This window comes from Eptatretus burgeri, chromosome 16 (assembly GCF_056783735.1).
Source record: "Eptatretus burgeri isolate ZD-2024b chromosome 16, Ebu_testis_v1, whole genome shotgun sequence".
Classification (NCBI taxonomy): domain Eukaryota; kingdom Metazoa; phylum Chordata; class Myxini; order Myxiniformes; family Myxinidae; genus Eptatretus; species Eptatretus burgeri.
Window position 1 is genome coordinate 36,678,493 of NC_140976.1, and position 20,873 is coordinate 36,699,365.

The following is a 20,873-nucleotide window of genomic DNA, read 5'->3' on the forward strand; positions in this document are numbered from 1 at the left end:
AAATTTTTTTAGTGATTCTTCACCATTGAGAGAAAGCCTGGTGTTGGTTTAATGGCTAAGGTGGCTGGCTTAAGATCTTAGGGTCTTTAGTTTGAGCCCTGTCCGCACATTGAAATAATACCAGGTGGGTTGACTCAGCCTTTCATCCTTCCGAGGTCTGAAAAACGAGTATTAGCTTACTAGTAACAGGAGCACTGCATCAGCGGCACAGACACACTTCCAGAAAATGATGCAACCAGCAGCCACAGGCTGCATACCAATTCGAATTGAGGGATCGGACCAAAAATGATACATAGCATGATATCTCAAAAAGTTACGGATAGTTTCGGACAAAACTTGGTGGATGGGTTGGGTGTGTGACGAGAAGTAATTACTCAGATTTTGCCGAAAATCCGAATCCAGATCCGCATACAATATTTTTTTTTATTTATAAAGTGATCTTCATAATTGAGAAATCTGGCCAAAAACGATACATAGCATGATACTGTATTTCAAAAAGTTGTGGACGATGACAAAACTTGGTTGATGAGTTGATTATGTGACAAGAACAAGCCGATTACTGTCACTGTTATTTCACTCTCGCTATACAGTATTACTAATGCTAGACTGATGACATATCCTTGCTGTATTCTGTTTTTTCATTGCTGATCCTGTCGGTATTTACTTCCCTCAATACCAAACATGCTCCTTTGTTCCAGTTGAGACCTTTTAGGAATCTCCTTTCAGATTTTTCTCTTCAATTTCTTTCAATATTCTTATCAGATCGGTGTCCCTAACTCTGCCAAAGGCCTTCACCAAATCCACAAACTATAAATATTGTTACAGATTTGCCTCAGGGTGGACTACAAGGGGAGTTCTTGAATCTATTCCCCTGATGGTGATCCTGAAGCCGCCAGCTCCACAGATAACTCTGCGGTAGTGCGACGGGTTGTTAAACAACCACAGACCAATTGAGAGATAGATGCTTATTTGCTTAATTTAGGTCGGGTCCAGTGTCCAAATCCCACTTTACCTTCTCAGCAAATTAAACCCCCCAGATAGGGTACTGTGCTTCGCAATGCACAACCGATTCACGATACAGCCGAGCTTTACCATAGGTTCCGCATTGGTTTCTGACAACTTGGAACACAAAGTCGAGGGTGAACTCCATGATACAACACGCTATATCAAATCAATTGAAACAGATGACCGGACAGTTTGAAAGGGATTATAATTCAGCAATGCACATGTATTTACAAGTCAAACAAAGTCACCCATGAAAAAGTCTTATCGACGCACAGAAATCCCTTTGACAATCACTTACCACAAACAACTTAGGTGTCACATTCATTCCAGGAAAAGAAGAATATGAAGTTTGAAGTGAGTGCGAGAAGTGGGGCATGGGTGCGACCTTGCCCTTACCCGAACATGGGCCGGCTGTAGGCTTGGGCGATTCTTAAAATTTGACAATCGATTCAGATTGTTCACCAAAATCTCATCAATTCGTCTTTGCCACACACACAACCTGCTCAACTAGCTTAGTCCAAATCCATCTATAACTATTTGAGATCTCCTGTACACAGACAAATAGGGGTGAAAACATAACCTCCATCCATCTTCGGTGGCAGAGGGAATAAAGAAAACTAACAGCGTAAAATTTATGTTCATGAGTCAATAAAATCAGTGGTATGATGTATATTATATTATAAAAATCATGCCAAAGAAGGAAAAGTTGCATCAAATTAATGCAAACCTCTGGGAAAATTGTATTTTTTTTCCAATTAGGTTAAAAAAATTGAACCCTGTTTACCCGGCAGTGTACAAGACAACAGAAGACCGCTCCTCGATCGCTCCCAACTTTTTTATTTGCTGTGATATATTTGCTGTTAAGAAATATGATGATTTTGGAATTTCACAAAACTCTACACAGACATAATCGGCTAATGCTATCTGTCGGATCCCGGAAGGAGAAGTCTGACACACATGCACACAGTTTGTGAGTACATCTCTGCTCATTTTCTTCACAAATTGAACACACTAGATGCAGAGAAACAGACTCGTCTTTGGCTGTTTTGTAAAGAATGAGAGAAGAAGCTTTTGATACAATTTGCTGAACCAACAAACGGATTATTGATGGACAAAGTGAGATAAGGCATGGTGGGAATCGACTCCACAGACTTGGAACTGTTACAGGCGCGTAATCAGCGCTGTAGAAATTAGGATTCGATTCCCGGTTCCGATGGTGGGAATCTATTCTAACTGAGAAATCGATTCTTTCATCCAAGCCTAGCTGGCTGGCTCATGTGGTACGAAACTGGGTGTGTGAAGAGGTGTGGTGTGTGAAGTGCAACGTGTGAGATGCGAAAGTGTGACGCGGGTCCTGAAGATAACCGTTGGCGAATCTGGTGCCTTTCTGGTGCTCCGAGTGAGTCAGTAAGATGGGTTCAGATGGAGATGAGAGTGTGAGATGCAGAAGGATGATGGAGGTCCTGAAAAGGACCGTTGGTGAACTCCGCCAATGCTCTGGAATTTCAGATGGAGTGAGAGAAACACAGCTTTGGAGAATGTCAGTAGGTGTGTGGTGACTACACCATGACCCCATTCTTCAGCAATCTACCCACCTCTCCATCAGACCACTCCACTGCATGCTCCAGCTCTGTTCCTGACTGCAGCCTCCAATATCTGTTCCTAACTCCAAACTCCTTCGCATGGCTCCTCGGCATGGCACACACATTTTGTCTCACACTTCCATGCTTCTGCGATCCAGCAGCGCTCTGGCTGGTTCCTGTGATTCGCCCATTGGCTGGTACAGAACTCAATGGTGTTGCTTTATCGATGGCGGCAATCAATAGAGGGTGCCATAACTATCTCGCTTCCTCCATGTGTCCACTCGCTTTGGGGGCGCCGCTTATGGCGTTTGCGCCGATGGTGAATGCAGGTTACTCTGTGTGATGTTGTTTGTTTGTGGGGCTTGTGGTGTGGATGAAGGTTGAGTTTTTGGAACTCTCTGCTCTGAGTCCTCTCTGCAGTTATTGGATCTATCGTATTCATCAATATTATTTTGCATTCATTTAACCATTCCTTGCACTTATTGATTTCTAGATTTTGTGATCCAATCTTTTGTCTGCTTTTTGTTCCAAGTTTTTTTTTCTATTTCCTTCTTTCCTCTAATTGTAATACTTCATCACCCATCCGTAGATTTTTATTCCATGGAAGTGCTTCGCTGATTGTCATGTCAGCTTCGTATTTTATACTGTTCATGAATTTTCAATTCATTATCTTAATCATCTCATTGTCTTATTCATTGATTCCAATGTGTGGAATGCATTTTTTGTTCACTCTTGATATTTTGTCCTTTCCCTCCCAAGTTTTCCAATTTTATATCTCATTCTTTCTGATTTTTTCCTAGCCATTCCAATTTTATTTCAACATCTGCTACCGCTTGGTTATCATTGGCAGATCCCACATCCACATCTCGGAATGATCTCACATGTATGACAACACTCTGGTATTTCTTTCATATCATGATATCGTCAATTTGAATTCTTATCTCATGTCCTGGGGATTTGTGAGTGTGTAATCTTCTTGTGTACTTCTGAAACCAAGCTGTTTGCCAAACTTAGTTATTTATCTTCACAAAATTCTATCAATCCAGCACCTCTTTCATTTCTTTCTCATAGTCTACTCGTATATATAGTCCAGCAGTGCAGTTCCCTGATCATATTTTTCCTATAGTTTTGTATTTAAACTCCTGTACTGTTGCTTCCTCATTTGATTTCATTTGGCTGTCAATACTTTGATCACATCCTCATAGAATATCTCTATCTCTTCATTTTCACATTTGTTTTTGTTAGCACATGTATTCTGGTCTGATGGCTAGATCTTTGGGTCGAGCTTTCAGTTTTACAATCATCTCTCTTTCTGATGTCGTCCACTATCCCTTGACTTGCTTACACCATTTTTTTTTCACAAATAATACAGTGACTCTATTTTTTGTCTGCATTATGCTTGAGAATAAAAAAAAATAAAAATGACTGTTTTTACAGCCATTTTTCCCTGCTATGCAGGGGTTGGCTTTTTCTTGAGGCAATGTTTTTTATGGCCGGATGCCCTTCCTGACGCCAACCCTGGTCGCCTCTTACGACACACAGGGATATGGTACACCTATTCTAACCGGGGCATACACCGGGACCAGTACACTGGTACTCATTTTGCCGACCTCTGAAGGATGACAGGCTGAGTCAACCTCCTGGTGTTAATTCAGCAGTCAACGGGGCTTGAACTCAGGACCCTAGGATCCCAAGCCGCCACCCTAACCACTAAGCCAACACCAGACTATTATGTTTGAGAATATTGTATCATATCCCTCGGAATTGATACTCAAGGACAAACCATGCACCTTCAACTACAGCAGTCACCTCAAGGCAACTGTTAAGTTTAAGACCCAAAGGATGTGGGGGCAACAGCTCAACGTGGCTCTGATTTGCTGCACAGCACTCAAGGTTCTTGCACCATTTTGCAAATAGGACCTTCCCACTCGTCACTCACTATGCCTCAAACTGAAATTTGGTCTGTGACTGCTTTTTAGTTAATGACAGATTATCTGCATATCTACAGGTCATACCCCCTATTTGCCACTTGGGGATTTGCTCTGTTTCACACAGTCACCAAACCCAGTGTTAAAATATCATGTCTTAAATTTCACCATTTATTAGTGCTCGTACAGGCACTGTAAGTGATCTCAAGTGATGGAAACCTTGACTCCTATGGGAAACTAACTGGTTGAGGACGTGTTCAACATTAGGTTGTTTTTTTTTACAATTAAAATGGCCGCTCTCTCTCTCTCTCTCTCTCTCTCTCTCTCTCTCTCTCTCTCTCTCTCTCTCTCTCTCTCTCTCTCTCTCTCTCTCTCTCTCTCTCTCTCTCTCTCTCTCTCTCTCTCTCTCTCTCTCTCTCTCTCTCTCTCTCTCTCTCTCTCTCTCTCTCTCTCTCTCTCTCTCTCTCTCTCTCTCTCTCTCTCTCTCTCTCTCTCTCTCTCTCTCTCTCTCTCTCTCTCTCTCTCTCTCTCTCTCTCTCTCTCTCTCTCTCTCTCTCTCTCTCTCTCTCTCTCTCTCTCTCTCTCTCTCTCTCTCTCTCTCTCTCTCTCTCTCTCTCTCTCTCTCTCTCTCTCTCTCTCTCTCTCTCTCTCTCTTGGTTGCATCATTGGTTGGGATGCGGCTATGCCACTGATGCAGTGTCCCCTTACCAGTACACCAGTACTCATTTTGCCGACCTCGGAAGGATGACAGGCTGAGTCAACCTCCTGTTTTTCTTAATTCAGCGGCCAACAGGGCTTGAACTCAGGACCCTAGGATCCCAAGCCGCCACCCTAACCACTAAGCCAACACCAGGCTGTTTTCTACAACTATGAGGATGTGATCAAAGTAATGACGGCCAAATAAAATCAAATGAGGTAGCAACAGTTCAGGAGTTTAAATATAAAACTCTAGGAAAAAGATGATAAGGGAACTGCACTGCTGGACTATATACGAGTAGACTGTGAGAAAGAAAGATGGTAACTAGTAGACGAGTTACCATCTTTGCAAAAATGGGTCTGTGCTTAGTTCAGCCCAGTGGCCATTATTTTTGACAATACATTATTATCCCCCATTGGACTTAGTCTGAAATGGGGGCTTATGGATTTGGTCTCGATTTTGTGTGCCTGCGTGTGTGTGTGCGTGCCTGCATCCGCAACCATATCGCGGACATGTATAAACTGATTTTATTCACACCTGGCTCAAAGACAACACATGATGGTATACATATGCACATCATTGTGCTTTTGACCTCAGATCCAAGATGGTCGACTGGCAGCCATTTTAGTTGAAAAAAAAGACAGTGTTGAACACGTCCTCAACCATTTCTCAGACATGCATTCACTAATCTTGTTCAAACTTGGCACACAGATAATGAATGATGGCTTACATAAATAAGCATGTCATTTGTTTTCAAGATCAGATCCAAGATGGCCGACTCACGGCCATTTTGTGACTTAAATGTGTCCCCAACCATTTCTCAGACATGCACAGGCCGATTTTGTTCAAGCTTGTCACAAGTGCAGTACACGATGGCATACATCTAACCCGAACTTTATTTTGTGATCTGATCAAAGATGGCCGACTGGTAAACCGGCGGCCATTTTCGTTGTAAAAAACCCCAATGTTGAACACGTCCTCAACCATTTCCGGACATGCATTTACCGATGCTGTTTAAACTTGACACACAGTTAACGAATGATGGCTAACATATGCACATCATTTTTTTTCGAGATCATATCCAAGATGGCCGGCTGGTGGATTTTAGTGATTAAAAAAACCCCGGTGTCGAACTCCTCCTCAACCATTTTTTGGACATGTATTTGCCAATATTTTTCAAACTTGGCACACAGTTATTGGGTGATGCGTTACATAAATAAGCATGGCATTTGTTTTGGAGATCGGATCCAAGATGGCTGACTCATGGCCATTTTAGTTGTAAAAAACCTGATGTTGAACACGTCCTCAACCATTTCTCGGACAAGCATTTACCGATGTTGTTCAAATTTGGCACACAGAAAATGAATGATGGCTTACATATGCACATCATTTTTTTTTCAAAATCATATCCAAGATGGCCGACTGGTGGCAATTTAGTTAATTAAATGTGTCCCCAATCATTTCTCAGACATGCATGGTCCAATTTTGTTCAAACTTGCCACACCACACTACATGATGGCATACACATGCCCTTCACTTTATTTTGCGATCTGATCAAGGATGGCCAACCGGTAGACTGGCGGCTATTTTAGTTGTTCATATATAGGCCTATGGGCTCGCCCTTTCACTCAAGACAGCAAAATTATAAAAACAACGGGGGCTGTGACATTTCATGTCTTTTGTACTTGTTTCCTTTAATATTGGGTGGAGTGAAGTAGTAGATCTCCCTGTCTCTTTCCTGAGCTGGTGATTAATCCGTTTTATTCGCCCACTCGATTTGCTTCTGAAAGGATTGGTCCTACTCCATTTCACTTGCTAGATAAGAAGAGCATTTGTTTAGACATTATTTGCCTTCCTGATATGAAATTTAGATAGCTAGGAAACAATGGATCACCCTAATAGGGTCTTCATTTTTCATCTCATAATGTGCAGTCCAGAAAACAAGAGTCTATATGAAAACAGGACAAAATTTTCAATGGTAATGCTTTATGATGTTTTGTTATTATGAGAACTTTACAAGCCTGATTTCAGCACCATTAGGATTCACTTCTTATCATGATCTTGGTTGCTTAAATCAGCTTAAACAACTGTGTTGCTTTATACATTTGGAAAACTTAGAGGCAGTTGTGATCGCAAAGGAGTCCATCAACAGCATTATAGACAACAGGAAATACAAACAGCACAAACCGGTTATAAAGCTCTAGAATGTATTTTAACAGTGGTGGCCAGGAAACCAAAAATAAGAAGATTCACCACCAATAGGGGAGATGATGCATCGACTGCATGAGAAGGAAAATCAAGAAAACATGGATGTCCTTTGGGAACGTCCATGTTTTACCAGGACCATTGTGCTCTTCTACAAGTACCTCAATCACTTACCGTTTGTTGCTGGACCACTTGCATAGTTCTGGGTATCCTCCATTGCTTTGGTGGAGATACACCTCGGCCTGATCAGATCATCAAGGGAAGGTGACTGGATGCTTCATTTTTCCACCATCCGAGCGATGCTGTCATGGTGTTTTGCATATGATAAAATCAACTACAGTCGATGCCTGTCAGTGTACTATGCAGAAATGACCAGGCTATCTGAAAATCACCCAGATGTCTTCTCGCAGCTTGTAGATGGAGGATTATCTGGAGAGTTTGGAGATAAAAACTGTTTTGTTTGGACCTCAGTTGATCAGACGATTGAAGAGACCATAAACAAGGATACGCAAACATTCGGAGGAACCAATGTCTTCAATATCAATCTCGGAGCTGTGAGCAGATTATTAGCTCACTCCAGAGTGCAGGAGTACATGGCTGAAAAAAGTGAGGGAAATGACACAGATACAGTCACCCGATCTCAGCCATCCTTACCTTGAGCAATCACACATTTGCAGAGATTAAGCAGATGTCCAGTCACTTGTTGACCTGCTTCAAAATGAATGGAACATATCCATTTGACAGTGGCCAAACTGAGCTGATCAGCATTTCTACAGCAACTATGTATTGCCTCCTCCAGACATCACAAAGGATCTCCAAAAGGCAAAGCAGGTAGTCGAGACAGCTTACCAGCATTTTCAAGAAGAGTGGATCGAAAATCAGACGCTGAAATTCCACGATGGATTCAAAAAGCAGCAACTGAAAACATTCACAGATGTGAAGAAACAGAAAAAGTCTACAGTATCCAACAAGGACACGATCATCAGAGTGGACCGGATAAGAATTGCTTTTGAGATTGTAGATTTTAGGTTGGGGGTTGGGGGGGGAGGTCAAAGGTCGAAATTGGAAATATTATGGAAAACATTATGGAAAACAAAAAAACAAATGAAATAAAGGAAACATTCTGACTTTTTGCTTGCCAATACCTCGTTAATGGCAAGACTTGGCATTATGAGGCCTTCCCACAGCCATGACAGACTAAAGCAGGTGGACAGTGGTGTCTTATCATTTTAGTTTTACAGGGGTCATAGGTCAAAATTTGGCACAAAAAGTTTTTTTGACAGATCTGTTTAATTCAATCCCAACTCGACTTGGCCCAAAAAACCTTTCCTCTTGAAATCGATTGCATTCTGGGGTTTTATAAAATAAGGTGGATGGAATGGAGGTGCAAGGGAAGGGGGGAAAAAGTGTGGGAAAAGGGGGGGGGGGGTTGGGAGCAATTTCATTTGCTTGGTCATGTCCACCATTCTCGTTTTTCTTTATATTTTACAAATCAGGACAAAGCAAATGACGATGAAAATTCTTTATAACTGTTGGTTTTCAAATCCCTTTCAACTGTGTGGAAGTATATTTTTGCACCACCTTGCGGTGCTTCTGGGATATTATAAAAAATATGAAGTTTCTGATGAAACACCTGATTTGTGTGAATAATCGTTCAAAAAAACAACTTTCCTTCTTTGTTGGAGAAAGTCGGTAAGAAAGTGTTTTGCAGATCATGAACTTTATTTTACTGAAAGAGCATTTCAAGGCCGAGCCTGCTGGCCTTGCTGACAAACACGTTAATGTCACAGTTTCATCATCTAAGGACAAATTTTTGAAATCTTCTCCCTTTTTATTCCACTGATCCCAGCCAGCGAATTCAGTCTGAGGGAACTGGGCCGTGGGGCTGCTGCTGCTGCAGCCCTTTCGGCATGCGGGGCCCGCAATCAAGACTCTCGCCCGACGGCGACACCGTTCCCTCCTAACCTCGGCCCTGCCCGACCACCCAGCCCCGGTGCCAGCGATGATGAATCCGAGGTGGAACGAGGACCGGGCTCCCCGGGGATGGATGGACCGGATCTCTGGGGACGGCCCAGTGTTGCAGGAATTGGGGGTCAGCGGTCAGGTCAATCCAGTCGAGCCAACTCGGCACTGACCCTCACCGACACTGAACAGGAGAACAACCGTTCCGATTTGGAGAGTGGTAAGATGCTGACATGCCTGTTAGGTTTGCTGTTTATCTGCCTCACAATGCCCTTCGTTCCCAGAAGAGCTGGTTATCTTTACTGTTTGTCTGCCGGCCGGCTGGCGAGCTACCTTAGTGTTTTGCTTTTTCACAGTTTGTCACAATTTGGCCAAAATCCCCAGCACAGAGCTCGGTAAACTATACAGCGGTTTATTCATGCATCATAGTGATGTGTCATCTCATGTCCTGTGCAATTGTGCACATCAAGTGTATTAAAATTTATACGAATAAGTTTTAAATGGCAATGCGTAACTCATTAACTTTCATCAACATTATCATGATGTCTTTATAATATCAATTGTTGTTCGCGTGAATGTCTGTTCATACGGCACTTTGAGCCATATCTTTGACCCTGATGTTTTTATGGAGTACAATTTCCAGACCAGCACCGAGGAATTTGTGAATTATCCCTGAAAAACTGTGCACACCAATGGTAGCAAGATTGACACATTTAATTTATGACTTATTAACCCACTCCACAACTCCCCAACCTCAACGGTGCCTGCCTGTCAAGCAGAGTAACGTCCTTCGCAACGGATTAATTAACCACGCACACCAGTAAAGGACCAACTTTCTTTGCAACAAATTTTTCCCAATGATTGAATGTCGTCTCCAGACGATGTCTCTGTGTCTTCTGACCGGTTGTTTACAAATTCTTCTTTTCAACAACTATGTTGACTTCTTAACAGTCACAACTGTTAACTCAGGCACTTGAAGCTCGAGACGTCTGAGCCACACCCACTGTGAGTCTTTTCACCAGGCGAGAAGTTGAATCCCGGCAATGCAAAGTGCAAATTGGCACCTGAGGTGTGACGAGCAGGCTGGGCATGAGTGTACGTTTGTTACATGTTGCACCACTGCGTCTGCATTGTGGTTACAGCAAACGATCAACAAGCAGTCTTCCTCTGTCTCAGCAACCTGGCATGGTGGAATGGCTGGGTCTCACCTGCACAGGATGTCAAGGGTTTCTTATTATTGATTTTGGTTTCTAGTAAATAATTACAATTTATTTCAGTCGTTTTCTTTTGATTTTACAACATTGCGATTGTACTGTACATAATTGGTTGTAATTATGACTTGCGAAATCGAAGAGTTTTCAAGTATATTGGTCAGTCGATTTTGTTACTTATGAAATCTAAAGATTTCGTAAGTATATTGATGACTTCCGTCCTCTGTTTGTGTGTTTGTTTGTTTGTTTGTAGGCACGATAACTCGAGAACGGAAGAAGCTACCAATGTCAAATTACACCACGTGATTCAGGGGGGTGATGGCTAGCGCTGATTAGATTTTGGTCAAAATCGGTCAAAGGTCAAGGTCACATTGAGGTCAAATATTCGATTTTTGATGGTTTGGTAAAGAATCATCGTAGAAACTTCTGGTTTGCATCGCTACCTTCTCTCGAGAGAGCTTTTATTAGACAAGGTCAGAGGTCAAGTTGACGATTTCATGAGTACCAGTCTATGACTACTTGTTATTCTGTTTGTCTGTCTGTTGCCTACCAGTCACAATTCTAAACCAATCGTCATGAAGCTTTACTAAGTTGCAACGGTAGTCTCAACTGAGAAGCCTATTGATTTTGAGGGCAAAGGTCAAAGGTCATCTTCAGGCCAAATTTGTGAAATCGTCATTTTTCATCTGATTGACTTGAAATTTGAACAAGATTTGCATAGTGCATTACTGAATTAGGAAACTAACTATTTTGGAGAGCAAAAGGTCAAAGGTCAACTTCAGGTCAAACTTCTAAAATCATCAATTTTCAACTGAAAAATCATCAATTTACATCCTATTAACTTTAAAGTTGAACACGATTTGCATAGTCCATCACTGAATATCATCTCCATCATGAATATCATCATGACGACATTCAAAAAGCAACTATTTTTGAGGTCAAAGGTCAAATGAAGGTCAAACTTCTAAAATCATTAAATTTTATCTGAAAAATCATCCATTTTCATCTGATTAACCTGAAAATTAAGCATTAATTACGGAGTGCATCACTGAACTTGGAAACCAACTATTTTTGAGGCCAAAAGGTCAAAGGTCAACTCAAGGTCAAACTTCTAAAATCATCAATTTCAATCTGAAAAATAATCAATTTTCATCCGATTGACCTGAACTTTGATTCCGATTGACCTGAGCTTTGATTAAGTTTGTCAATTTTAATCTTAATGAAATGAACAATTTGATGTATCCATGTCAACCTTTGGAGAGGGAGGTGGATTTTGCAAGTATCTTGCTCTGCACGACATCTTTTTATTGTTTAATAATTGCGAGAATCGTTATGAATGTTTCCATTATCTTATCATTGGTGTGAATTTTTACCTCTGCCACCGGTGAAGGAGGTTATGTTTTCACCCCTTTCTGTCTGTTTGTGTGTTTGTTACTTGCAAATTCGAAGATTTTTCAAGTATATTGGTCAGTCGATTTTGTTATTCTGTCTGTCTGTCTGTCTGTCTGTCTGTTTGTCTGTCTTTTTGTCACCTGCAGGTCAAAATTTTAAACCGATCTTCTCAAAACTTCACCACATGGTAGAGTTTGTCACAAGGAAGAAGCCTATTGTTTTTGAGGTCAAAAGATCAACAAAGGCCAAAGGTCAACAACATTGGTGATATTTCTAAAATCCTCAATTTTCATCCGATCGACTTGAAATTTGAAGAGGATTTATATTTCAGGTCACTGAATTCAACTAGCCAATTATTTTTGAGGTAAACATGAACAAAAAGATCATCATAGCCAAAGGTCAACAACTAAGGTGGTATTTCTAAAATCCTCAATTTTCATCTGATTGACTTGAAATTTGAAAATATATTATATTTCAGGTAAATTAGTTCAGCCAGCCAATTAATTTTGAGATCAACATGGACCAAAAGGTCAACAACTAAGGTGGAATTTCGAAAATGCTCAATTTTCATCCCATTGACTTGAAATTTGAAGAGGATTTGCATGTCAGGTCACTGGATTCAACCACCAATTATTTTTGAGGTCAAATTTGTTTTATTGATTTTGCAAGTGTCGTGCCTGCATGACGTCTTCTTGTTAATTGTCAGAATCCTTCGGATTTCGGCAATTATGTTGGTCAGTTGTGTGTGTCATTCTGTGTGTCTGTCTGTCTTTGTTTGTGTGTTTGTTTACCCTGTAGCAGCCATACCGTTTCAGCGATCATGACCAAACTGGGTAGAGACGTCGGCCATGGTCCAACTTAGACACTTGTCGTTTTTGGTGAATCTCGGTCAAAGGTCAAGGTCAAGGTCACCGAAAAACCGAAATTCTTATTTTCGCAATAACGTCCGCTAAAATGGTCGTATCGACTTCAAACCAAATCCAAAATGTATATCTTCTAATACTGCATCCAACCATATGTCTCATTGGGGGTGTCACACCAACACCCTTCTTAGCGGTCGGGGGTCGAATGTCAGGTGGGTCGGGTCAAAACTTTCAAATTGCGATAAAAACGCCATTTCAAGTCCGATTGACTTCCAAGTTATGATCATGACCAAACTAAGTGCTATAACTCATTAAACAGTAGCACTATCGACTTGTAAGAACCAAATTGATTTCCAGGTTTATGTTTTTTCAGAGATCATGGAGATTTGACAAAGTTATTCCAGCAATTCTTTGTTCAACAAGCAATTTCATTTGTTTGTTTGTGTGCATAATATCTCAAAAAGTTGTGGACAGATTCGGACGAAACTTGGTGGACATGTTAGGTGTGTGGCAAGAACGAATTGATTCAGTTTTGGTGAATATCCAAATCCGGATCCGGATAAGATAATTATTTAATTTTTCAAGTGATTCTTCACCATTAGGAGATTGGGAGAAAAACGATATATCACATGATATTTCAAAAATGTAATGGCCCGGAAATGTTCTCCTGGATCAGGCATTGCATGGTGGAGGTATGCACTCTACCGAGTGCCTTTCTAGTTTGTGTATATTATTATTACCTCCACTGTCGAAAGTGGATGGAGATTATGTTTTCACTCCTGTTTGTATGTTTGTGAGCAGGATATCTCAAAAAGTTGCGGACGGATTCAGAAAAAAACTTGGTAGACATGTTTGGTGTGTGACAAGGGCCAATTGATTCGATTTTGGTTGAAGATCCAGATCTGGATTCTATAATTTAAAAAATTTTTTCACTAATTCTTCACGACTGAAAGATAGAACCAAAAACGATATATAGCACGACATCTCAAACAGTTATGGATTGGTTCAGACGAAACTTGGTGGATGAGTTGTGTGTATGTGACAAGAACAAGCCGATTAAATATTGGTTGAGGTCTGAATCCAGATCCAGCCCATCAGTGGGATACAAAACATACACTGTTCAACCTGGGGAAGTATGCGCTCTACAGAGTGCCGTTCTAGTTTTTATTATTAATATTATCGTTGTTCTAATTGTATTACTTGCACAAAGCATCATGCTTATTTCGCTCTAATTACTCCACTGATACATTTTATTTCAGTTTTGAGTGTACATAATACTCCAATGGTGCCAGAAAAAAAGGAGTATAAATATTCAAGCGCTACAGGCGATAGGCAACACTGACCTCCAATGTGATATATTTGCTCTCTGCAAAGAAAAGAAATAAATCCCTTGGTAAGAGAAACAAAAACATGAACAACTGTATCTACCTCATCCTTTGTGTCAACCAGAGATAGATCCTGATGAAGCTTATAAAGAGAGATATTTTGGTTCAATGTGTCATATCATTGCTGTTTATGAATCCAAATCTGCAAGTACAGACTCAAACCTCAGCTTTCATCACAAAACATCCAGCTTGCACCAAAACAAAACTTTAGCAATATCTGGTGATTTCACATTTATGATCTTCATAGGATTTCCAAACTGAATGCCTCTCCCTCTCTCTCTCTCTCCCCCTCTCTCTCTCCCCCTCTCTCTCTCCCCCTCTCTCTCCTCTCTCTCTCCCCCTCTCTCTCTCCCTCTCTCTCCCCCTCTCTCTGACACCTTCATGCACATGCAAAATGCCTCGGAGGAGTACATTTTAGCTGTACCTGTGTGAACCTCCATCTTGCTAACAGATGTGACCAAATTAATTGGCTGCCTGAAATTAGCTATGGGAGTCACGCTACAGAGGGAATGGCAAAGGAACCGTCTCGGATCTTCTGTTTGATTGGTGGAGCCAGCAAAATGGATTGGTGCCTGATAATTGGGTTTCTGCCCGATCCTGCATTGTCCTCAACCGTCAAAGCGCCAGTGGAGTTCACGTCATCATTGCATGTCCTTGTTGTAGAGTTTTGTTATTGGTGTATGCCAGGCTGAACCCCACAGCTGTGGGACATGATGAAAGGTGTGACGCAGTTGTCAGGAAATGGGAACGTTTTAATGGAGACCTTTAGAGGACCCAAGAGCTGTATAATGGAGCGAGGAGGCAACCGGGCAGGTGAGACATTGTGCAGAGTTCAAATGGACTCAGATATGCCATTTTAACCCGGTAGGAGGCCAGGGGGGAGGGGGGAATTGAGTGAGTGGGGATTGCTTGGGGCTAAGATTGATGTTTAATATTGAAGACTGGTCTGACGACCAGCGTTTGTCGAGTTTATTAATGTGCCAACCAAGGCCAGAATGAGGTATGGTTGCTTAATTGCTAATTACTGTAGTTATTTCAATATCAAAAGAGTGATGCGGACGTGTATTAAACAATTTCCTCCAATTAGTACAAATCCATGGATTTATTTGTACACTTTGTATTCAGAAGTTGCTAAATGCTGGTTTAAAAGTGAGTTGTGAATGGTATTCCCTGCTCGATGGAGTTCACATTCCAACCAGAGCCTTCATAATAGACTTTGCATTAAAACATGAGCCATTGCTTGAATAGTGACTTTGAACCTGTTATTTGTCGAACAAGCCACAAGTATCACTTTATTGCATGTGAGTGTATTCCAAGACTACCCAGATGTCCCACTGAACTCTATCTACTTTTATGTATACCCACCAAAGTTACATTGTCCAACCATGGATGACTTTTTCTTTCCTTAAATGTTCTATGATTTCTTCTTGGAGTTTCAAAATATCAAATGTAACAAGTCTAACTTTTCCTTATCGGCATTGTGTTTATTTTTTATTTGAAGATCTATCTCTATCTCTATCTCTCTCCTATTCCTGCCATGCTATCCACCATATCACAACTCATGTGAGTCAGTCAAACTGAATGTTTCACCGTGTGTTAAAATAAGAGACAACCACAAAAACGATACTTTGTAATTCATTAAAAAAAAAATTTTTTTATAAAAATCAATGAACAACATGGAGGTAATTTGTCATTGATACCAGCCAGGACAATCTGCCGTTCAGTTGTTTACGTTCATCTGTTTTCATCATATCTGTTACACCGTCCAAAGTCATTTAACATTCAAGATTTGTGATTTAGCGAAATGCCCAAGAAACACAAACCTAAGCTGTATTGCTGCAACCTGGATTGTGCAGTGTTTACCGTTTTACCCTGATGTGGTTGTACCAGTAGCAGGCAAGCGGCTGCTTTGCTCCAGCCCACCATGTGAAGCTGTTTCTATTTGTGTTACAGTGATCCATCAGGTTACTGAACAAACATCTCCAATGTGGGAAAATGTAACTTGTGTGAAAAATACATCAAAAAGCCTTTAATATAATACTGCATGGACCATCCTCTCCCAAAAGTGCATATGCACTATCTAAATGGGACTTGACCTCGCCGGAACTAGTTTTTGAAAGCTTTCTAATTTCCGAGACTATCTTTATACTTGTTTGTTGAAAAAAAAATGATGAGAGAGATTTGTTGTTTTATCTCAAATGCGTGATACTTTTGTTTCATTTTGATCTGCTTTTGTCATCTTTCGATTTTGGTGATATCCAGGTGGTGTATAAACTGGAGATGTGTTGCCATTACAGATTGAGTAACATGCTTTTTAAATTTATAACCAGCAGGGATGCCCAGCATTGCCGGGCAACGCTGGGTCCCTCCTTTGACCACTACCCCTCCCTCCTCCTGCCCCTTCCCTCCCCTCCTCAATTCTACCCCCCCACCTCCTCTCACCCCACCTCCCTCCCTCTGGACTCCCAACCCACCCTTTCCCCTCCTCCAGACTCCCACCCCCCTTATCCTGCCTCCCCTGATTGGTGAAGGATGGCTTTGGGGCTTCCCACTCTCTGAGGATGTGTGCAGTGCAAAACTGCAAGTTATCTCCACAGCTGACTTGTAGCACTACACGCTACACATTTACATAGAGAATTTTCGTCGCCCTTCCCTCCCGAACCGCCACGACTACAGATAAAACCAAGTAGCCGATGTTCACCACGAGGTCAAACTTGGTCCATGTGCTAAGTTTGGTGGTATTTGCCCCAGTAGTTTTGATGTGATTGGTGTTACACACAGACAGATACACGCACAGACACACAGACAGGTCAGGTCAGGTCAGGTATGGGAGTATGCGCCGGAGCAGCACGTCACTGAGTCTACTTTCTGCCGGTACTCCAGGGGCATCCGTCTTCCATCCCCCAGACAGCTGCCTGGCCCTTCCCCATCTCCTTGAGATGCTGATCAACCTGTTGCAGCCATGAGGCACGTGGTCGGCCCATTGGCCTCCTCCGCTCACAAGACTCCCTCAATGAGAGAATCTGCTGAGCAGGATCAGCATCAGGAAAACGAGCCACAAGTCCATACAGCCGCAGCTGATGCTCATGGACCATTCAGGTAACAGATCTCATTTGAATCTCTCTCAGCAACTGCTCGTTGGACACAAAGTCCAACCAGCAATGGCCTCGGATTCTCTGAAGAGACCTGGTATCAAAGGAATGAAGTCTCTTTTTCAGATCCCTGGTCAGAATCCAAGTCTCACATCTGTAGAGCAAGACTGGAAGCACCAAGGACCTGAAGACTCAGACTTTCATCCTCCCACACAGGTACCGACAACGCCACACCCCATGATCCAGTGAATCCATGACAACCCAGGACCGACCCAGATGTCTATTGACCTCTGGCTCACAGCCAGCGGAGACATGAATATCACTGCCAAGGAAAGTGAATATCTCTGTGACCTCAACATCCTCACCATAAACAGGTACAGACAACAACCAGACAGATAGACAGAAAATGACATTTATTTATTAGAAGATTGACTATCGTAGGACCCTCCAGGCTTTGAGGACATCATTAAACCACTTTTGTGTCATCAGCATCCCTGTTTACCCCCTTATGATTGGGGGAAAACGACATCACGATCATGACTCGGACACATTATGTCTCGATACCACCCATTCCCACGTGGAGCGCATTCACATGCTGCAGCTCTTCGTCTCGCCTTCCACTTATTTGTATGTAATATGTAGATAGCCCCTTGTACTCGTTCTCTTTGTAACCTGCTCAAATTTTTGGATGACGGCACTTAAGGTCTGCTGAGTCATCCCAAGATGCTCCGTGGAAGAAATCAAAACAGTTGCACCAAGTCGGACCTCTTTCACGTAATCACCATAGGCTGGGGGCCAGTGGGACCTACCTTGTACCCCCCCCCCGTGACAATTTTTCACTGATACCACAGTGTTCATATATATCCCAAGTATCAGAAAAAAGATGTTCCTAGAAAAATAACTCATTTGCACTATGCTATATTAAGCTGTTTCCATTTTTGCATGTAATTAAGCTATCCAAACATTATTCTACATCTCTGACAACAAAGGAAATATGTTCACCTTATTCCTTGACCCTCCAAACATATGTGTAGATTCCTCATTTACAAATTTCCATGTACCAGAAGTTGAGATGTTTACGAAAATGAGAATTTCCATAATGGCGGATCCTAATTAGCATATCAATGCATTCAAAATTATTTCCACTACTTTTTCTCAAACAGAAAATAGTTATGTTTCCCTTAAACACCAACAGACATCATAAGTCGCAGTTATGTATTATATCAGGCCCAGGTAATTAATTCTATTGATTAATCTGATTTCGCATGATTTTCGAACGATTCATTGTGCTTTGATTTTCTGCTAATTAGCCGACTTAAAAAAAATTCAAAAATGTTAATATATTTTTTGCCAAACTGGCTTGTATCTGGCAACACTTAAGTAATGTATTTTTGACAAAAAACTGACATGTGCGGTAATTGCAAGGAAAGAAAATGGAAATTCTTGCATTTTTGTGGGAATTATTTTCTTCAAGTCAAATTAAATTCATATGCAAATGAGCCAATTAGCATAAACAAAATATAATTTAATACGTAAATGTATAAGCTTTAATTTGACACCAATTTTGTGATTTTATGTTTATATTTGACAGAGATATTGACATTTTTGCCGATCTTTGTGAGATTCGTCTATTTTTGATCGGTTGCCATGGAAACAGCTTAATAAAAATCATAGTGCAAATGAGTTATTTTTCTGGGAACATCTTTTTTCTGATACTTGGGATATATGTGGACACTGTGGTATCAGTGAAAAATTGTCGCGGGGGGGGGGGGGTAGGTCCCACTGGCGCCCAACCGACCACATTTCATATTTATTCGATAATTAATTGAGTGATGTGGATGTGTCGAGTTTATCTCTTCAGACATAGGCTTTACGAACACGTGTGAATAAACACAAGTACAAGTTGGTTGTGATTAATGGGATTTCATCACGCACTGATCATATGTATTTCTTTTCCATAGTTAGGGCTCGTGGAGGAGCACCCAGACAAAACATACAAATGATTGATTGATACATGGGATTCCCAGTAGTCTTTGATATCAATCAAAGCACCATTGATACCACTAAGTTATTTCACTATTTGCTATTTAATTCTGCACTGCTCTATCAAATGAAGCCAAAAAGGCAACTGTCCTGTTCTTTTGATTGATTGTTGTTGTTGTTTTTGTGTGATCTGGCATTTCTTTCTCTTTAACTTTTACAGGTACTTTGTAATCATTCAAATGTGATTTGTTCCCCATTATTTCATGGTAGACGAGAACAGCACTCGGTAGAGCGCATACCTCCGCCAGGCTGAACAGTTTACGTGTTGTAGACTTGTAGCTCACTGATAGACCGGATCTGCGTATGTACCTTCACCAAGTTCTATCAGATTGTTCTTGTCACCTACCCAACCTGTTCACCAAATTTCATTTGAATCCATCCACAACTTTTCGAGATATCGTGCTATATATCGTTTTGGCTCTATCTCTCAACGGTGAAGAATCAGTTTAAAAAAAAAAATTTAATTCTAGTATTCTGATCCGGATCCGGATCTTCATCAAAATCGAATAATTTCGTCCTTGTCACACACCCAACATGTCCACCATATTTCGTCCGAATCCGTCCATAACTTTTTGAGATATCTTGCTTACAGACAAACAAGGTGAAAACAAAACCTCCGTCCACCTTTAGGTGGTGGAGGTAAATATATTGGACCAAGTACTGTCACAAAAAGCTGCTGTTCAGCAAATAGGACATTCAGCCTCACATCGCACCTGCCAGGCAGTGTGAACCAGGACACCGTCCATCCCCATGTCACACCAAGATGCAAACTGCCCAAGCAGTATTTGATTTCCACGCTAATCAAAACTAGATATGAGCAAGTGGGCAATGACCTATGCTTGCAGCTTCCATAACCCGACTTTGTTATGTTGGAGGAGCACCCTTCCAAACAGCCTTGAACACAAGCATTTTGCTCAAATACTCCACATTGTTGGACGTTGCTGGAACATTGGGCAGAAGGTTATGTGGGTTGAAGTTCCATATTTTTGATTTCTTCGAAGAGGAGGAAGGAGAGGGAAATGGAGGTGTCGACAGATAAGGTTGAGGGGAAGAAATCTTTATGTTTATCATTATTTTTCGTGGATGGTTTGTCGGGCTTACTCTTCGGTGTCATCAAAGTGCAAACTGTCTCCATTACCATAATTGTTAAAATGGGTTTCATCGAGGGACAAACTGAAACGTTAACAACTGCCCACCATGGAATTAGAAGGTCTGGATGATAACTTGAAACATATTCACATTTATCATATGGGACGAACAAGCAAGAGTATGCATAATCTGAGAGCCAGTGAATGAGCAAGACCTAGAATAACCGAGATATGGGAAATGAAAAGGAAGTAAAATTGTGACGTCATGTGTGGTATGGCAACAATGAACAAGGAACAAGGAGAATAAAGAATGATTGATGTGCTGAGCGGAAGCTTGGGAGCTAAGGTACCATCTGATTGGGTGATGAGGCTACAATTAATAATTAAAAGGACCATTCCAGCTTTTAACTCTCCTCGTA

General features: G+C 41.3%; 1 protein-coding gene across 6 annotated transcripts in view; it reads left to right on the forward strand.

The window, feature by feature from the left end:
* LOC147010863 (teneurin-3-like) overlaps window positions 1–20,873 on the forward strand; it is a 417,211-nt gene that overhangs the window by 94,699 nt on the left and 301,639 nt on the right. For 5 of the 6 annotated variants that reach the window (XM_085858959.1, XM_085858958.1, XM_085858960.1 and 2 more), the window contains one exon: window positions 9,268–9,600. The exons of the other annotated variant lie outside the window; for it this stretch is intronic. In XM_085858959.1, coding sequence (XP_085715085.1) covers window positions 9,268–9,600 — 333 coding nt within the window. The remainder of the gene's footprint in view (window positions 1–9,267; window positions 9,601–20,873) is intronic. 6 annotated transcript variants of the gene reach the window in all.